Genomic DNA, 20,892 nt, shown 5'->3' with positions numbered 1-20,892 from the left:
GGACCAGATGCCATGATCTAGTTCATTGAATGTTGAGTTTTAAGCCAGCTTTGTCACTCTTCTCTTTCAGTCTCAAGAGGCTCTTTAGTTCCTCTTCGCTTTCTGCCATTAGAGTGGTATCATATACATAATTGAGGCTGTTCCTATTTCTCCTGGCAATCTTGATTCCAGCTTGTGAGTCATCCAGCCTGGCATTTCACATGGTGTACTCTGCGTATCAGTTAAATAAGCAGGGTGACAATATACAGCCTTGATGTACTCCTTTCCCAATTTGGAGCCAGTCTGTTGTTCCGTGTCTGGTTCTAGTTGTTGCTTCTCTCAGGGTCAGGTAAGGTGGCCTGGTATTGCCATCTCTTTAAGAACTTTCCATAGTTTGTTGTGATCTACACAATCAAAGGGTTTAGTGTAGTCAATGAAGAAGAAGTAGATGTTTTTCTGGAGAAAATGTAAACCTAGTGATGCCCAGATGTGATTTTTCAAGAGAGTGAGAAATGTAGATTTTTTTCATATGCTCTGTCCCAGAGTTGTTAATGCCAGCAGCCTTTTTGCACGCTGTTCCCTTGCACTGTGTAGAAACTAAAGAGAACATGTGCCCTCCTTACTTACCTGCTCTGTGGGCCAGCAGTTTGAACCTTTGGTGTATGGAGTAGCATAAAGAAGACTGTTGTTGAGCACAAGCCATGACTCTTGTACAGATTTTTTTGTTTTCCAATTGGTAGACAATTTAGTAGGCTCCTTAATGGGCAGGGAGACAGTTTAAACTTGAATTGCTTATTGCTTTTTTAAAATAAAAAGTTTTTGTTTTTTTCCCCACCAAATAACCTTTTAAGAAGAAAGGTCTTGATATTGACAAGTGTTCTCAGGTGTATATATATATATATATTTTTTTAACGTAGTTTATGTTAGGATTGGTACTATAATTCATTTTATATAAGAAAGAGTGGAACGGGAATCAGTAGATAGATGATGGTTTCATAGCTAGTGTTGGAATTTGAGAAGGGAATTCACGCGATGAGGAAAACAAATCCAAGTGGCCAGAATTGGTTTTGTTAAACCAAGAGGAAAGACATGGCCAAGCCCATGTTTACTCTTTACTTTGTAGATTTAAACGTTGAGGAAAAAAACCAGCTGGTCAGGGCGTTGAGTTAAAATTGCTCTAAAGGGGAGATTCTAAGAGTGCAGAAACCACAAAAGAGACTGCAGAAAACCACAGAAGTGGAACTCTCGAGTTTCCAGCAAGGCTGCGTTGGAGATTTTCTTTCTCTTGCTCTTTATGTTTGTGTTGGAATAGTTCGATGCTGTGAGTGCGATACAGAGGAATTATTAAGCCCTAATTTTAGTGTCTATTCACAGGACCATAATTATCCAGAGCGAACATTAGTGTTTTGGCCAAAACTTGCGTCTTTTTCTTTCTTCCTTTCTTTCTTTCTTCTTGAGGCCCAGTCAAGCTTTATCTGAATGGCTCCGTGAGTTTGGTTGGGGGAGATAAATTGTTAACTAAGGGAGGAGGACAAAAGCAGCTTTGTGGGTGCTGTCAATTTATAAATCACACCCTCTTACAAGTGTGACACTTGGCCTTGGTGTGAAGGGTTTTATGGCTTAAGGGCCTTCTCTGATTGAGGCGGGCCTTTCACATTCAAATGGAGAGAGCCCTAGCTTTGTGAGCCCTGCACAGCGGGAAGTTTACTGGGAGTCAGTCTGCTGGTGCCCACTGGGGCGAATCTGGAAACCTCTTTTGGGAGCCACTTTAGCGAGCTATGAGGAGAATGTGGGCAGCCCTGGCAGGCCCTGGGTGGCCTCTGCGTACCATTCTGCGGGCTCTTAAGGCACACAGCTCTTTGTGTAGCCTCTTCCTCCACAGGGCCCAATTTGAAGGTATCAAAATATTCCCCAGCTGACATTGTTAGTCAGCTGTTTCACGGGGACAATTCAGGCTTGGATTCCAACCCCGAGCCGTGAAGGTCGTGAGGCATGCAGGGCATTCCTCATGACAATCTCCAGGATTCCAAACCTTGTCTTTGTGTGGCTGCCCCGGGAGCTGCAGAAGGCTGGGGCCAGGCCGGGGCTCGGCCACCTTGAGAGAATGTGCCGTCTCCATTTTGGCAGTGACTGCTCCACAGTTCTGAAGTTTTCCTCCAATTCAAAAATCCCTGGGTTTAGATTCTGCCCTTTCATCTAGTTGGGCTATGCTCAGCCTTGCAGGATGGGGGTGGGGAAGCAGCCACTTCCTGTTTCCTGTGAAAGGCTTCTGGTGAGGGTTCCCTTCCCCTCCCCCCTTTCCTTAGGTTCAACCCTATGTTGTACACCCACTTGTGCTTGAAGGTACACATTGTGCTCCGAAATTAGAAACGTTAAAAAACAAAGAGGAAAAACAGCTGTGGTTTTCACACCGTCTAGGAAGATGCTTGGCCAGGCCTTTCTAGCACCTGTGTGAAGGTGAGAACTACAGTGGCGGGCAGATGCCCAGCCCAGAGACTGGTGCTCAGGACACTGTGTGCTTCCTTTGGTGCCCAGGAGGAGTCATCAGAGAGATTTCCCCAGAAACAGGTCTTGGGCACAGGCATGAAGTGGGTACCATATACAGCACGTAAAGGAGATGGCAGCGGTTTTATGACGAGGAAGTGTCTGGAAAGGTTTCCCTGAGGAAGAGTTGTTAGAGTTGAAATGTGAAGAACAGTCTTGCAAGCACCCAAGCCAGGATCAGCACCCAGTCACAGGAAACAGGGTCAAGAAAAAGCTCAGATGTTGAGACAGAACGACTCTGACTTCCCTGGCTCCAAACAGCCAGTTCTTTCTGTATCTGTGAGTTGCAAAATGCCTACTGTGTACAAGGCACTGCATCGGGTGCAGGGAAGTACGTTAGTTGTCTTATCTCCATTTACAGCAGACCCTGAAGCCCAGAGAAGTTAAGGGACCTGCCTGAGATCACACAGCTGTGTTAGAGGAAGGACTGGGTAGGCTTCCCTGGTGGCTCAGATGGTAAAGAATCCGCCTACACTGCAGGAGACCTGAGTTCGATTCCTGGGTCAAGAAGACCCCCTGGAGAAGGGAATGGCAACTCACTCCAGTATTCTTGCCTGGAGACTCCCATAGACAGAGGAGCCTGGCGGCTCCAGTCCACGGGGTCACAGTGAGTCAGACACGACTGACACAGGGAGAGGAGAACACGGGCGGCGGCCGAAGGTGCAGGGGCGCTTCATCACCACAAGGCGCAGCCCCTTGGAGCTCTCGGGTAACTTGGAGTCGGGTGAGGGTGCCGGGCTGAAGTATGTGAAAGTCAGGGTCACTTCTGAAAACTCAGGGTGAATGGCCACCAGTGTGCTCCCATGTTGCTGCTCATGTTTCTTTATTGTTTAGGGGGCTCCCGGACAGGAGTGGATAGATTCCTGGGGGTTGATACTCTCTGTGATAGCTTTTTAAAGATTAAACATAAAGATTTGCTTCTGACATGCTAAGAAATAAACTTAATTTTACCCCTTCTGAAGTAGTGGGTGACTATTTTTGGCCCTGGAAGTCCCTTTTTCATGAATTAGTTGTGAAATTCCACAGTTGAAGAGTGATTCATTGCTTTGATTTCTCCTTTCTGAGCCATTTGTTGACAACTCGCATCCTCCTCTCAGCCCCATCTTTACAGCAACATTCCTGGTGGCTGGCTAGTGGCTCCGCCTCTCCTCTGGCACGTTGATGGCAGCACCCGTTGCCCCTCAGATGACTTGGCAGTGCCTCCCTCGTTCACGCAAACTCCATTTGACCTGGGCTGGGGAGTTTGGTTCCCAGCTGTGTTCCTTGTGCAGTGCCCACACATGTGTGTTCAGGACATGGGTGTTCAGTGTACAGGAAGCATAAGATGACCCAACTTGGGAGATTATTGTCATTGTAAAAAGGATTTGTTCATCAGTTAGAAAGGATTTAACTTTCTTTGTGATAGAATAACTTGATTAGTGTTGTAGTCTGTTAGTTCTCATAGTTGAGGTTATTTGAACTGAACTGAGAGAACAGACTTTTAAAGAAGACGAGGTTCTTGGCGAAGAATGTGTAGAAGTCTGTTATTGAGTTGTTGCCTGGACCAGAACCTGCAGGCCAGAGAGGTTCAAAACTCCCTGTCAGAGTGACTTGGTATGTTTGTGGTTGGGGGCAGGCAGGGACGGGGCAGGGTGTACATTGCAGAGGATTTGGTGGGAAGCTGATGGCAGGTTTCCCAGGTAGAAGAGTTTTGGAGCGGGTGCTGCTGGTGCCTTGTCTCATCGGAGAGAAGTTTCTCGGTTCTATGGATGAGGAATAGAAGTCCCTGCCAGCATCACAGCACAGTGTGTGTGTGTGTGTGTGTGTGTGTGTGTGTGATATTTGAGACACAAAAATCATGTGACATCAGTGCAAGTCATAAAGCATAACAATCAGGCAAACACTATCCACCTGAATAACCGGATGGTCTCCAGGACACTTGTACGGATCTCCGTGTTCTTTCTCTGTCTCCTCAGGTCTGCTGGCACATTTGTGAGGATTTACTAAGGTATCCAGACAGAGTGGATATAGGCCGGCTTGGCATGGTGTTTCATCATGTGTTTGTAATCTCAACAATGGAATAATGCTTACTAGGTGATGTTGTAGGGTAGAAATTAAGAATGTAGAGCGAAACCACCATGAAACCACCACCCAATTAAAGCAGAAAACACTATTGGGTGGTTGCGGCCACTTGGATGCCCCTCGCCCACATGAGTAACTGCTGTCCTCAGTCATGTTTCTCATTCCCATGCATTTCTTCTTCCTGCTCGACTATGTTTCCAAGCAATACAGAATTGTTTGGCGTGCTCTTTAATTTCTTAAAAATTGGTTTCACATGCTTTTTTGCTGTTGTTGTTCAGATACTCCCTTTGTTAAATGTCTGGTGGCTTGTACTATCCAGAAAATACAATCTTAACAATTCTCCATGGAAAATTCACCTTTTATTTTTTAAATTTTTTATTTTTAATGCAGTAGATTTATAATATTATACTAGTTTCAGGTGCACAGCACAATAATTCAGTATTTTATAGATTATACTGTACCAAATGTTATTATATAATAATGGCTATAATTCTTTATCTGATACAATATAAACTTGCTGCTGTTTTATAAATAGGAGTTTTTCATCTCTTAATCCCATACACATAATTTGTCCCATCACACTTCTGTCTCTCCTTTGGTAACCATTAGTTTGTTTTCTATATCTATGTAGTTGCTAAGTCATGTCCAGCTGTTTGAGACCCCATGGACTGTAGCCTGCCAGGCTCCCCTGTCCACGGGATTCTCCAGGCAAGAATTCTGGAGTGGGTTGCCATTTCCTCCTCCATTCCACATGCTTTTTAAGAGCAGCTTTGTGAGGCCATCTGTGTTTGTGTGTAGGTCTGGAGCTTTTCTGTCCATTATGGTAGCCACCAGCCGCGTGTGGCCATTCAAATTAAAATTAATAAAGTTTAATTTAAAAATTCAGTTCTGCAGTTTCACTAGCCACATTTCACATGCTCAGTAACCACACACGGCCTGTGGCATCCATATTGCAAAGCACCCATATACAGAGTGTTCTTGTCATCATTGCAAGTTCTCTTGGACAACAGTCATTGCAAGACAGTTTCTTTGGTGGGTTTTTTGTTTATTTGTTTTGACCACAGAGTATTTGTTGTGTGAAAACATTACTATTTATTCTCCTGTCAATAGGCATTTAGCTATGTAAGTTTTTGCCGTTACAAATTGTGTTGCAGTCAGTGTTATGTACGTGCATAGATAATCTCTTTGGGTAGGTGTGTGATTTCTCTAGGGCATAGGAGAATTAGAATGTGCACAACTTCAACTTCACCAGACTCTAAAAAAGTAAGTCTTAAGGCATTTTCTCTATTTACATTCCAACCCAGCAGCATGTAACAGTAACATTTGGTAACTTGGGGCTCTTTTGCCACTCTGCCGAGTGTGAAAACTGTCTCGGGTTGTGGTTGTCAGTTGTTAAAATGCTTTTGAAAACTATAGTCTCTGATAAGTAGGTGTGGAAATTAGACCTCGAAATCTGTAGTTTAAAAGTTGTTTCAATTCTGATTTACATGCTGCTTTACATCCAGATCTTTATCACTTCTTACAGATGTTCGGCCTGATTTTAAAAAGTAAAATAGGGTACTTCCCTGGTGATCCAGTGGTTAAGATTCCATGCTTCCATTGCAGGAGACATGGATTTGATCCCTGGTTGGGGAACTAAGATCCCACATGCTATGCGGCACAGCCAAAAAAAAAACCCACAGAAAACAAAATGGTTTCACAAGTTCCAATGTGGAAAATATAGAACAAACTGAGAAAATGTGAATCTTGCTACCCAATAATGTCACTATTCTTTTTATGCATGTGCATAATAAATTGGAGTGCTAGTTAATATATGTAAATATATGCAAGACATACATAATGACCTAATGTATGTGGCATATATATATATATGTGTTGTCTTTCCTTTTTTCACTCCGTGTGTTTTCATAAGCACTTCTCAAATCTTTGTGTCTCCTTTGGAGCGCATCTTTCTGTTCTACTCTATTTTATTTATTGAGCTATAGTTGGCATACAGTTAGAGAACATGATTTTTAAGTGGCTGTCTGGTAGGTCTTCCTCGCTTTGCCTTGCCGTGATCTGTTGAGCCAGTTTCCTATTGCATAGAGGTTATTGCAGTCTCCCACTGTCTAAATGGCTCAGCGCAACCCCATAATTTGATAGCTGATAGACTGTGTGGAGAATTCATCTTTTATATTTATTGTTGGGCTTTTTGGCAAATGAAAGGCAGGTGGGTCTTATCAACTCCTGAGTATTTGTTGAAAATCTGCTCCATTCAATGCTGTGCCTTTCACTGTGGTCTCTGCATCAGGAAGCTGCTACCCAGTGTAAGAAGGCTTGTTATTAGTCTTAACTAGACTCTCAGATTGAAATCCTCGAGGCCCAGAATGATCAGGGAAGAAAATGGACAGTGGAGGGGAGTGAGTGAGGCCTACCAGATAGGGATTCGTGAGCTGAGGGCATGGTGAAACAGGAGGGGTTACTTCGTTTGGGGGAATGGTAGCGGCTGCTACCTGGCAGGCTTTGTGGCTGCTTCATCTGAAGGCTCTTTACTCCCTGAAAGCGCTGTCAGGCAGCCTTTTCTCTTTATAAACTCGACACTGGTGAGGTGGGTAAGGCAGGCACCGCCTTTTGCATCTGTTCTACTACAGATTAGGCAGCTTGGTTAAGTTTTATTTTTGTTATGAGCCACAATAGTAGAATTTGAATACTTTGAACCAAAAAAGGGGGCATTAATTGGAGGCAGGCTGCAGTAGCCCAAGAAGCATGGAGTTTTATTCCTGTGATCTGAGAAGAGGAAAAAACCAGGGCAGCTGGGAAGTCCTGGAGGCAGCAGGAATCTGGCCTCTCTCTTTAGAGTTCTGCCATGAATGTGTCTCTATTTCCAGCTTTCATATTCTTGATTAAGGAATCTGGTGGGCCTGGCTTAGGTCGTGTGACCACCTCAGACTCTGTCACCTGTGCTGGTGGGTTGGTACACATTAAAGCCAAGGCCACAGGGGCCTCCTCCTTAGATCCCACGAAACTTCTCCAAAAGTTGTCTGCCACAGACCCAAGAGAGGTGAGGTCATTGGTCTATGGTCACAGACTAGTGGCAGAACTGGGACTAAATCTGCCCTAAAGTTGGGAAGGGCAGAGGGCCACTACCCTTGGCCGTGGTGCTCTAGAAGGTCCCACTCCGGCCTTCCTCCAGCCGTTCCCCTCACAGGGTAAGGATCCCATGAGATCAGGAAGGTACATCTGCCTGGGTCCCATAGCCTTGACCCCAGTTCTGAACCCCATTCTGGGTACCTGGACCCCTGGAATCTCCTGGCCAGATAGCCTCAGGCTCACTTTCTAGGCTGCTTCCCTGTCTGCCTCTGGATTGTGGACCCTACCACAGCGTCTGAATGCCTTGGCCTGAGGATTGGATGTTTTGGTGGGGAAGGATGGGCAAAATCTTGAGCAAAATCAGGTTCAAAGCTCCTTAGGTTGTGGGTGAGCCAGAATGAGACAGGGGCGACCTTCCCAGGGTACCTCCTCTGACATAGGACTCCCACGGAGTGTGAGAATTCCAAAATTGAACCTAGTTTTCCAGGTAGTTATGAAGGAGGTTTATTTGTCAAGGCTGGAGAATACAATATACTTTACTTAATAGCTTATTAGTGTGATTTATAACTGAATATGTAGACATGATATATGGGTTTTCATTTGTACTCTTACCCTCAGGCCCTGAAAGCGTTAGAGGCAGGCCTGTCTCAGACTGATTCTAGAACCAACTTTTTCCCCCCCTTATTCTTCATATAATGGCTTAACAAATCAGTGGATTCTTAGCATTGGTCTTACTTAGCCAGGCAAACTACAAAAATTTTGAATGAAAGTCTTGGTGGGTTTTGAAACCTGGTAAGACGTTTCCTTATTGTGATGGCATCTCCAGGTCATACTGCTGATGGCTTGATCTGTGTGGTAAGACTTGTTAAGAAGGGGCTGGCAAGTCTATACCAAGCACTAAATGTCACTCTGGTTGACTACATGACTTAGCTTCTAAGGTCAGACAGACCCATTGACCAAAAGGTTTGAGGGCAGTACAGCCATCCTGTATCCTAGTTCTTACAGTGGGCCCAAACCCCAGAGGAGTGATCATGGGGAGGCGGAAAGCCACTTTACACACCATGGCTGTTTTTCATTTTCACCAGCAGTTTGTGTTTTCACCTTTCAGGTCCATTTTGATCTGCAGCTGTGGAAACTGCCTGGCAGCTAATGGGTCTTGGCTCCCTTAGCCTGTAAATTGCCCCGTTGCTGTCTTCCTTCTGTTTTCTTTCTCTTTCTGATGTGGGGGTGGGGGGGAGTCGTAGAGGGAAGAAAGGAAGACACACACCTCTGTAAGTCTGAAAGTTTATACACTTGCACACACACATGTACTAGCTTAAACTTGGTAGAAGTAGCTGACAGCTATATGAGGATAAGGTGCCACTGCCTTACTCCCAAATATTTTAGTCTGTATTTTCTCAAATAAGGTATTCTCCGTGATCAGAAACCAGCCATCACAGTCAGGAAAAATACCTGGATACGTCACTGCCATCTAAATCCTGAGACCCTGTTTAGAGTTTGCTGGTTATTCCAGTCATGTCCTAACAGCAAAAGGATCTGGGTCAGAATTGGATGCATCTAGATTTTCATGGCATCTAAAGGTTGCAAGCCAGTTATTTTGTAAAGTGTCTCTTAGTTTAGGTTCCTCTGATGTTCCTTGTAATTAGACTCTTGCTGCACATCTTTGGCAAAAACACCACGACATGGATGCTTCTCATTGCATCCTGTGGTCTGGTGCATGGTTTCCATGTGCTGCTTTACTGGGTGTGTTAATTTTGATCATTTGAGTAAGGTTACTTTCCATATTAGTCCTTTGAAAACAATTTTTTTTATCCCTCTGTGACTAATAGGTATTTTGTGGAGAAGTATTTTGAAAATATATAAATACTTCATTCCTTAAAAAACTTTGCTCATTAGCTAATTTTAGATCTAAAGGATTATAGTTTACTTGAAAGTATTATCTATTATTCTTTACTTTTATCCTCAGATTGGTCCAGATTTGACCAGTGGAAGTTTCTTTAAGCTGAATTGTTACCTCTTGACATGTCCCATCATTCTTTGGGGCACTTTTCCTGTCTCAGGCTCCTCTCATATTGCAGCTTTGAAATCAGTCATTTCTCCAAGGAGAAATGCGTCTCTTAGTGGTGATTAGAAACCAGACTCTGTGTGTTAGATGTGCTCGTTGCTGCTAGAGTATCATTGCTTGTAGACTTTCTCAGTGGACACAGCAGGTAAATATTTGTATGTGTACACATACACTTGCATTTACATTTTTCTTTATCTGTCTGTATATATGGAAAATGAGTTCACAGCAGTAACTCTCACCACAGGCTTCATTCTAATTCTCTGTTTCCACAGTTCTGATTCTCTTCTTCTCTGACAGTGAAGCTTTGCTGCCCAGATTCTCAGTGTATTTTCTTGTTGCATCAAGTCCTTGGATGTGATCAGGCTCCTGCTGCTGCCCTCTGGGGATGCCCTCCTTGCCCTGCCCTGCTCTGTCCCCTCCAGTCCAGCCACCAGCTCTCCACACACACGTTCTTTCCCTGTCCTTCAGTCCCAGAAAATGGCTTTTGGACTTCATTGTTTAGGAAAGGGAAAGAAAACTATTTTCTTATTCGTAATTAGTTGTTTGTATTTTAACATATATCTCTCATGGCATTTTTAAAAGAAAATTTGATGTAGGTTACTAGGTTTCAACTGTGTTTCCTCCTGCCATAGGGAGAAGGAATGCTGTTATTCATGGGTATTGTTGTTTGTGTCTGTTTACTAACACAGAGAATATTTCATTGAGTATCCTTAGACACATTTTATTGGTCACTTGTAAAGGAATTTCCATGGTGTAAATACCTCCAGAATTCACCAAAGAGTCAGAATGGACAGAGCTTTGCTCTGTCTTCCTTCAGTGCAGGGAGTCCATAGCATTAATCTCTGTGACCCCAGTGCCCAGGGGAGCTCACGGTAAGTGCTCAGGAAGTGTTTATTGGATTTGAGTGGGCCTCAGCTTCTTTTTGGAGAAGGCAATGGCACCCCACTCCAGTACTCTTGCCTGGAAAATCCCATGGACGGAGGAGCCCGGTATGCTGCAGTCCATGGGGTCGCCAAGAGTCGGACACGATTAAGTGACTTCAGTTTCACTTTTCACATCCCTGCATTGTAGAAGGAAATGGCAACCCACTCCAGTGTTCTTGCCTGGAGAATCCCAGGGACGGGGGAGCCTGGTGGGCTGCCATCTGTGGGGTCGCACAGAGTCGGATATGACTGAAGCGACTTAGCAGCAGCAGCTTCTTTTAGTGAACAAGGAAACCTAGTAATGGTGATGAGTTACTGCCTGGTGATTTGAAGTCAATGTATTTTATCCTTGGGCTTCCCTTGTGGCTCAGTTGGTAAAGAATCCACCATGCTGGAGACCTGGGTTCGATCCCTGGGTTGGGAAGATCCCCTGGAGAAGGGAACGGCTACCCACTCCAGTATTCTGGCCTGGAGAATTCCATGGACTGTATTGTCCATGGTGTCACAAAGAGTTAGACACGACTGAGCGACTTTCACTATTTTATCCCTAAGCAATCTTGTCTTTTTTTTTTTTTAACAGAAAGTGGTCTTCTGCTCCGTCAAAGAGGCGCTGGAAGTGGACTGGAGCAGCGATAAAGCAAAGGCAGCTCTGAAGCGCACAACTCCGGATTACTTCCTCCTTCAAGGTGAGCCCTGAAAGCAGTTTCTTGGCGTGCGCTTCGTGCTCTCATCTCTGCACATGAGGCTGCAGAGCCCAGAAGGTTCCTTGAGGTTGTCCTGAGCCAAGTTTCCCCTTAGTTGATTCTAAGTGGTCACTTAGGACAACAGAGTGAACAGAGAAGAGGCCCATCATTGAGCTCTAGTTTCTTTACGATTTCTGCTTTTTTTAAATTATGTGTTGAAATGAACTGCTTTCTGAAATTGAGCCCAAGATAACAGTGTTATAAATCAAGCTCCTGTCATCACCACTTTTCCCTCTTCAGAGTTCTTCCTGCTCAAAACCAGCATTCCTCTCCTGAGAGATTTTCTCCCAACTCTCACCATCACTGCCAATGTTCAGAGGGCGTTAGGTGGGTGTTGGTTGCCATCTCAGTGTTCTTGTGCTTGACACTTTATTATTATTATTTTTTAAAATACCCACGGAATGTCGGATCTTGGTTCCCTGACCAGGGATCGCACTCTTGCCCTCTGCATTGGAAGCACAAAGTCTTAACCACTGGACTCCAGGAAAGTCCCTGTACTTTAATTTTTTAATATTATTTTTAAAACAATAATCATGAACATTGAGTGCTTACTAGCAAGAGCCAGTGGGAGTTGATGTGTTATCCCTTAGTTCACAGACAAGAGAGCTAAGGCACAGAAAAACTGAGGTTCCTTTTGTTCTCAAGGTGAGCAAGTGTGTAAATCACATGGGTTTGTTAGCATAAAAATAATCCATATCTGTTACAAAAAATACCAGAAAAGCCCGAAGAAAAAGAATCACCTTGACAGTTTTGTACTTTCGGGGATGTGCTCCTCAACTCCCCCTCCTCAGTGCTGGGATATAGACACCCCTCTGTAAACAGCTGTTAATTTGCAGAGGTTTGGGCATAGCCTCAATGTTTCTAACTGCCACTTATAAGGAGAGTCAGCTAGTATTTGAGTTTACCATAACCTGGGGATCCTCAGCCAGGGGCAGTCTTGCCCTCAAGGCAAGTAAGTGTCTGGAGACATTTTTGGTTGTTATGACTGGGGTTGGGGTTGGGGTTGGGAGAGAGTTGAGATGTTGCTTCATATCTTAAGACAGCCCCCAGGACGGAGTGCTCTAGCCCCCAGAGTCAGCAGTGTTACGGTTGATCTACAACCCTTTTGCAGTTTCCGGAGTACTTTCTTGTCCATCTCCTCATCACATCTCCCTCGTGAGATGGACAGGTAGGAATTATCCCCAGTTTGGTTTCTGGGGGTGAGGAGGCAGAGACCCAGAGAGGCTCGTGTTTGCCTTGAGAGGACACTGAGTGAAAGCCTCTCAGTCATGTCCGACTTTGTGACCCTGTGGACTGCAGCCTCCAGGCTCCTCTGTCCGTGGGAGTCTCCAGGCAGGATAGTGGAGCGGGCTGCCATGCCCTCCTCCAGGGTTCTTCCCAACCCGGGGATCGAAGCTACATCTCTTACATCTCTCCTGCATTGGCAGCCGTTCACCACTCGCGTCACCTGGGAAGCCCAAGAGGACACCAAATGCAGGTGTAAAAGAGGTGGGACCTGAGCAGCCAGGTCTTTGAAATCTAATGGATTAAATACCTTATGAGGCACCAGGTAATAAGAGCATCTGTGCTCCGTTCTCAGTGCCCTGTGAGTGTTAGCTTGTTGGATCCTCGCCGCACGCACACGAAGATGCTGCTGTACACCCCTCTATACACACAAGGGGTAGACTGGTAAAGACACGGGCCCATGGCCATCCCCGCCCTCAGGAGCCTGTCACTGAGATGGGGAGGCAGGACTCATGCCCTGGAGACCAGATGGGGGAAGGTGTATAATTCATCCCAAAAGACTCTGCTGACCATTACCATCAGAAGTTACAAGGGACTGGGGAGTCAACAGGACTTGAGGAAGAAGCAGGAGCTTTATATTATGACGGACATGGCAGGCAGTGGTACACGGTTATTCAGAACTGCTGCTTTGGAATCAAAACAGACCTGCCTTCCAGTCCTGGCTCTGTCATTTTTTTTTTCCCAAGTGGGTGAGGTTGAGCCACAGACTTCAATTCCTAGAGGCTCCCTCAGATTCCCCTCTGACCATGGGGGTGTTGACAGTGCTGGCCTCAGAGGGCTTTTGTGAGGCTTGGATGCCCAGAGCAAGTCCTAGAGACCTGTCTAATCTAGCTGTGTGCTTGGAGGTTGGAGGTACTTTCTAGTGTATAGTACAGTGTTAGGGTTGACTCAGTTTACCCTTAATTCCATACTTGAGTAGGTATTATCATAGCAGCAATCCTGTCGGGCTTTAGTTTTTTTGCCCGTTTCATGTGTTTACTTCCCTCTTCTAAATGGTAACTAATTCTCTTTTTAGTTTTAAAGCTTTGCAGTTGGAGATTAAGACTATGTTCATAACTAATAATGATAGTTTCTTTATTATGATAAAAACATGCACCATAAAGTTTATCACCTTAATCATTTTTATGTGTAGTTTTTTTTTTTTTTTCTTTTTGGCTGCATTTGGTCTCCGTTGCTGCGTTTTTGCTTTCTCTAGTTGCATAGAGTGGGGGCTACTCTAGTTGCGGTGTGCGGGCTTTTTATTGTGGTAGTGTTTTTTGTTGCAGAGCATGGGCTCTAGAATGAGGGCTCAGTAGTTGTGGCTCACAGACTTGGTTGCTCTGCGGCATGTAGAATCTTCCCAGACCAGGAATCAAACCCATGTACCCTGCATTGGCAGGCAGATTCTTAACCACTGGACCACCAGGGAAGTCCATGTGTATAGTTTTGTAACGTGTATGTGTGTGAGTCGCTGAGTCATATCTGACTCTGCGAACCCATGGGCTGTAGCCTGTCAGGCTCCTCTGTCCATGGGATTCTCCAGGCAAGAATACCGGAATGGATTGCCATTTCCTTCTCCAGGGGATCATCCCAACCCAAGGATCTAGCCCAGGTCTCCTGCATTGCAGGCAGATTCTTTACCATCTCAGCCATGAGGGAAGTGTCCATAGTTTTGTAATAGGTAATTTTAGAAAAGGAGGTGACTCCACATGTCATACTATCTTGGTCAAGGCTGGCAGCTGTGTGCTTCCCACTGTTCTCTCAACCCCTGTGGCAGACGTGGCTAAGAAAGCCTCCTCGTTGACCGGCCACTTCTCTCAGAGCCTCAGAATCCTCTCGACAGCACTGCCTGCAGTCCTCTCTGGGCATACAGATGAGCCCACTTCTAAGCTTAGAAGACCTAGAAGGGAAGTGACTCCTCCTCCTCCTCCTCCTGGCTATAGAGCACACCAGTGGCAATATCAGGCCTAAAACCCAGGTCTAAAACCATGCATGTCCGCATCCACCCTGCGCCACACACACCGCACACGTCTGCGCCCAACCTGCGCCCCCTCCCCACACAACCTGCACGTCCACCCCCACCCCGCGCCACGTGCGCACACACACACACCACGCATGTCCGCGCCCACCCCGCGTCCCCCCCCCACACACCTGCACATCCACGCCCACCCCGCACCACACACACACACATGCACACACACCCCGTACATGTGTGCCCACCCTACGACACACATACACACACACACACACACACACACCGCGCACGTCTGCGCCCACCCTGCTCCACACACACACATGCACACACACACACACGCACAGTGCTCTTGCTGAGTTTTCCAGATATCCAGCACAGCCTTCGCTTTTCTCTTTGCAGCAGATGACGCGTCCTACCTTCTTGCATGTTGTCATATGCATATTCCTGATGTTTTGTTTTGTTTCGCCCTCATGAGTCATCCTGTGCCCTCTGTATCTTTCCAGATATGCTGCAACTGGAACTCTTAGGAGTGTTCCAGCAGTGAGCATCAGGGTCTGGTTGGCTTTCTGGGGGCTTTTCACATGTGATTAACTCCTTGATTAAGGACTGGACTGAGCTTCTGGAAGTGGAGGGCAATGGCTCTCATGATCTCTTTCCCTAGGGGAGTCTGGCCGGCAGCTTAGACTTCTGCCAGAATTCAGCTTATAAGTGTTAAGCGACTTGCTTTCTTTCACTTGATGGACTTAAGTGCTTCAGAAGAGATCTTGGAGCATACATAGAATGACCTCATTTGTCTTGTTGGCTGCAAAATGTTTTTCTCTTCTTTTGTGACTAGTCTTACCAAATGTAAGTTGTTTTCAGCTTTTCTCAGTCCTTGGAATTTGTTCCCAAGAACCTTTCTAGGAATGTGACTGATACACCTGATGATGCCTTAGGAATTCCTAGTGAGGTCAGAGTGCAAGGTCAGAGAACTTGACTGTGATACATACATGAGGATACCTTGCAGAGAACCCAAATGGAACACTTAGTAGGTGCTCGACAAATAGTTCATACGTGAGTGACTAGTTTGCCTGTCTGGTCATTTCTTCCCCCCTCCCTGCTGGTGTCCCCACAGGCTCCTCTTGCCTGCCTACTCCCCTGGGCACCCATCAGGCTTTTAATCCCAGTGTCACCCCGCTCTGGCCTGCCCCGCACATGTAGACGGTCCTCCCCCCATTCACCATCCAGCCCCTGTGAAACAGTTGCCCTGCCGTCCGTGTGCATGAGTTTGCTTTGTTGGGGTGTGAGTGTTTTTCCAGTTTACTTCATAAGATAGTGGCCAGACTGCACACTTCCTGCTGCATTTTCCACTATCTCGAGAGTCAGCCTCACCATCTGTGAGCAGAAGGTCTCATCTTTTTATTATTCTCCCATGGCATGTTGCAAAACATTAAGTGTGAGCTGGTTTCCTGTGGCAAAAAGTTGACTTTGATTTGTTCTTTTTGAGGTTACTGTGAGTTTATCATAACAGGAGTGCTAAAAATAATTGAGTCTCGTATGGAAACAGCATTCACTTACCAGCATGAACAATAACACGCAGGTTTAGCCCAGACCAGGAAGACATGGACTTCATCTCGAGATGTGAATTACTGAGCAGAGAATCTTTGGCAATCCTGACTTTTCTCAGTATGTTCTGACGAGTCATGGAAAAGTACTTAGGCCATGTTTGAACCACAGAATTAATGCTGAAAATAATCTTAGACCATTTTTGGAGCACCTGCCATGCTCCAGATCTCGTGCCTGGAGATCGTCACGGGAAGAAGAAGCCTCCTTGCCAATGGAAAAGACAGGCAGAGATAATCCTGCTCGTGAGGGAAGCTGTAACAGAGGGCTATTGACAAAGCTGTCGTGTTGTGCTGGTCTGTTTTTCAATATGTGTGAATTATTCGACAATCGAAAGCAAACTGTTCTGAGAGCTCAGGGAACTTGGGGTCTGGCTGTCTTTGGGGAATTGGGAAGGCTTCAGAGAGGAGGAGACATCTGAGCTGGATTTTGAAGAATAGGTATTTGCCAGGTGGTAGAGGGAGGTGAGAGTATTGTGGGCCAGAGAAGCAGCGCCTGCAGGCGGCCAGCAGGGTGGAGACCGTGGCCCCGCGAGGCTGGAGCTTGGTGGGAGCCAGCCAGACATGAGATCAGGGCCTCCCTTTTTTAGGTTTCTGTTCTTACAGCCAGCGGTTTCCCAAGAGGATATCAGGCTCCCTGAGGGGACATTTGAAATACAGGTTCCTTGGTTCTAGCTCAGATTTACTGAATCAGAACAGCTCAGAGTGGCTGGCATTTGCATTGTCGCACACCTCCCAGGTTTCTAAAGGACCAGTCAACTAGAGGGAAGCCATTGCCCTAAGAGACGGGGAGCCCCTGTCCTGTGTCAGAGCCTTGGTTCACTCATTTGCAGTTTTATTTTAAGACGTGTTAAATGCTGTATTTCAGACGAGGACATGACTGAGGCAGGGCTAAGAAAATAACCCTATGTGGCTCTTGAATGCACTGTTTTGTCTGTAGACCCTCAGACTAAAAAAATAAACAAATATTGAACTTGAGTTAGGTTTGTTTTTTACAGTGGTGTAGGTTAGAAATTCTGAAACTTATTTACTCTTTATTCTAGGATACTATCTGAGCCACCAGGGAAGCCCTGGATGGAGCAAATAGGCAAATTTTGTGGATAATGAGACTCGGATTTTTTTATTGCCAGAAAGGGGAGTTCGTTAGTTCCCCTTATTGTTTTAGTCGCTCAGTCGTGTCTGACTCTTTGTGACCCCATGGACTGTAGCCCATCAGGCTCCTCTGTCATGAGATTTTTCGAGCAAGAATACTAGAGTGGGTTTTAATTTCCGTCTCCAGGGGGTCTTCCCAACCGAGGGATCGAACCCATGTCCCATGAATTGTCAGAATTTTTTTTACCATTGAGCCACCTGGGAAATCCTCTCTACTTCAGTTGGAATTGGAGTCATCTGGATGAACTCATGTTTTTTTTATATGTAGGTACAGAAATAGATGCGTGTGTGTCCATCTATTTACATTTTTTATTATTTTTAAAAACATTTATTTATTTAGCTGCTCCAGATCTTAGTTGTGGCATGCAAGATCTTTTTAGTTGTGGCCGGTGGGATCTAGTTCCCTGACCAGAGATAGAACTCGGGTCCCTTACATTGGGAGCGCGGAATCTTAGCCACTGGACCACCAAGAAAGTCCCCATGTGTTTACATTTATACATATGTGTTTCCCAGCTCTAACTAATAGCCATGAACAGACTTCATGGTTATTAACATGCAGAGAATCAGGACTCCTTGGAGAAAGGGCTGGTTCTGGGCCTGGGGTAGGAAATTTACAGATGTGTTTGGAACATCCTGCTCTGCCCGAATGTGAGGACGTGTACAGAGAATGACAGTCGTGTCTGTGTGAAGGTCACAGGAGTCAGTTTGAAGGGGCGCCTACTGATCAAATCTGGGAGAATTTGAGGATCAGATAAATCATGATCATAGTTGATTACAACCCATAGAATAAAATAACTCATGAACCTATACTGATAATTGAATAAGTAAATAAATGAGGGAGAGGGGAAAGTGTTTTTTTTTTTTTTTAAACAGAAAAAGAAAATTACACCAAGAATGAGGAAGATTAAAAGAAATCTGTGTTTGGCCATCATACTGGTAGTATTGTTTTAAGGATCACTGATGGATGCTAAAACAAATAGGAAAGTAGGCTGTGAAGCAGCATAGATGTCTTCCCAAGATACTTTTTGATTTATTAGAGAGATACTAGAGAACGCTGGCAGATTGTCCCTCCACCAAGAGATCACAGTTAACATTCCGGGAATAGGACAGAAGGTCTCATGCGCCCGCTTGGGCCCACTGAGCAGGTGGGAGATGGAATAATAAGGAGCTCCACGCTGCTGGGCTGGCCTCTGGTTCCTGGCCCAATTACGAGGAAGCATCAGACGCACTTGGACTGAGAAGATTCTGTAAAATAAATGGCCTGTACTCTTCGACAGTGTCGTTAAAGACCCAGGAACTCCATTTCAGATTAGAGAAGGATGAAGAGACAGGGTAGCTAAATGGAACACGGACTTCCCAGATTGGATCTGAGAGCAGAAATTTTTTTTTTTGCTTTTGCTTTCAAAGACATCAGTGAGACAGTCAGTAAAATTTCAGAAAGATCTGTTGAGTAGGTAGTAATACTCGGTCGATGTTAATTTTCAGTTTTGATAACGTTTGTGGTTCTATGAGAATATTCTTGTTTAGGGGAAATACACAATGAAGTGGGGTTCCTGGAGCTGGTGGATCAGACCTTGGGCCTGCCGTGGGGGATAAGGTGGCCAATTGTTCTTGGTTCATAAGTCCAGCCCAGCAAATTTGGAGTTCCTGTCTGCTTTGTGCCACCCCTAGAACCTTGATATCTCCAAATTGGGATTTGGAAGAAAGGCATTTTGGTTCTACTGTCATATAGTTCTTGGCCTCGAGCAAGCCCCCTTCACCATATGGTCTCTGTTTTCTCATATAGGAATGGGGGAGATGTTGATAACCTGCTCCCAAAGATCATGTATAGGAGAGCCTTAGAAATCGTCCTGTCTTCTTCTTTTAATGTTAACCTTCTGAGTAAAATAGTCGAATATCTCAGAGGAAACTGCCATTTCATGTGTATTCTTCCAGAACTTTCTAGTATTTTGTGCCTCATTCTTCCTCATCACTGCAGAGATTCTTTGGCAAGGTTTCTTAATAATGGACAGTTTTAACTTTTTTATGGTTAGAAAACTTAGTTTCCTTGACTCCTCCTTGCTCAGCTCTCCCTGCCCCCACCACACTCCCACCCTACCTGTTTTTATGATTTTTAACTGACTTTGTCTCTAGACCTCAGCTTGATTGGGTGATCAGTTCTCTGCAGGAGGAACTTCTTATTTTAGAACCTGTAACCTTTGCACACCAGCCGTCGCCACTTGCTGGGCCCAGCGTTCCCCCGCGGGTGTTCTGGTGTCCAGCGATGACAAGAACTGCTGAGGAAGAGACGGCCACAGGGAAATGGGTTCCGATAATGGGGCAGCCGCTGAGTGCTTGTTGATTTGCTGCTGTCATAACCACAGATGTTTAAAAATAATTTGTAGGGAGGGAAGAAGAAAGAAGCAGTGGGTTTTGTTGTGTTTCTTTTTTTTTTGTTTGGTTTTTTTTTTCTGGTGCCACTTGTCTTATCAGTGGTACAAAACGCAGACCACAGTCATTCAGAAAGGAAGAAGGCAGTGCCATGCAGAGCGGAGAGGTGAGGGGTAGGGCAGAGGTGAGCCATGAGTGCAGTCCTGGGCTTCATTGCTGTCGGTGGGTAGAGACTTGCTGGAGAGCCAGCTCTGGTTAGGCTTGTGCTCCATTCCTCAACCTGAAAAAGAGGCACATTACCCGGAGTCTGCCACCGGGGGTCACAGGGATTAACAAATGCAGGCCAGGCACATCTTGTGCATTCATAATTTTTTTTACTTTTTAATTTTTATTGGCGTATAATCAGTTTACAGTGTTGTATTCCAGGTGTACAACCAAGTGACTCAGCTATACATATACATGTATTCATTCTTTTTCAGATTCTTTACTGATAGGGATTCTTACAGATTATTGAGTAAAGCCGCCTGTGCTATACAGTAAGTCCTTGTTGGTTAACCAACAGGGCACTGCCATGAGAGCAGATCTTACTATGATCATCTCATTTTCACAGACGGAAACAGAATCTGAAAGAAGCTTAAGTCGTTTGTCCAGGGTCACCAAACCTAGTAAGTGTTTAAGCATCCCCCAATAAATACCACGTCCCTCAAAGTACTCAGTCAGACTTCAGCTATTCACCTTACTATTAATACTCATGGCATTATGTCCATTTTTTAAAGTCTGAACATCACAAGGACCCGTGACGTTTTCTTGTTCCACTTTTGCAGGTGGGAAACTAAGGCCCACCGAGGCCAGATTGAAATAATGGGCAACATTGTCAGCAACCTGCCTTGTCTTCTCTGCAGGCCTGTGTCTCCCCCACCCCCATGTTAGCCTGTGTTTGAGCTGCTCTCGGGCCCCAGCCCAGCTGCGATTCTGGTTGAAAGCCTCACATCTCTTCCCTGACTGTCAGACAACAGTCACGGGAATGTCCTGTGCCATCTTCCCTGGGCAAGAGCGGTTGGTGGAGAGCAGCAGATGCCCAGAGTCAAGGTCATGTGCCACTCAAGTGCTAGGCTGGAGAAAAGCCCCTGTCTCCCTGCTGCTTGTG

The 20,892-nt window shown here is 45.4% G+C and overlaps 1 protein-coding gene across 1 annotated transcript in view; it reads left to right on the top strand.

The window, feature by feature from the left end:
• The window catches only part of SAE1 (SUMO1 activating enzyme subunit 1), a 60,456-nt gene that overhangs the window by 21,850 nt on the left and 17,714 nt on the right, over positions 1–20,892 (top strand). The window contains exon 6 of the mRNA XM_040252451.1: positions 11,222–11,327. Within this exon, the coding sequence (XP_040108385.1) occupies positions 11,222–11,327 (106 nt within the window). The remainder of the gene's footprint in view (positions 1–11,221; positions 11,328–20,892) is intronic.

Source organism: Oryx dammah, unplaced genomic scaffold (genome assembly GCF_014754425.2).
Source record: "Oryx dammah isolate SB20612 unplaced genomic scaffold, SCBI_Odam_1.1 HiC_scaffold_13, whole genome shotgun sequence".
Classification (NCBI taxonomy): Eukaryota; Metazoa; Chordata; class Mammalia; order Artiodactyla; family Bovidae; genus Oryx; species Oryx dammah.
This window is presented reverse-complemented; position numbering and strand designations above follow the sequence as displayed.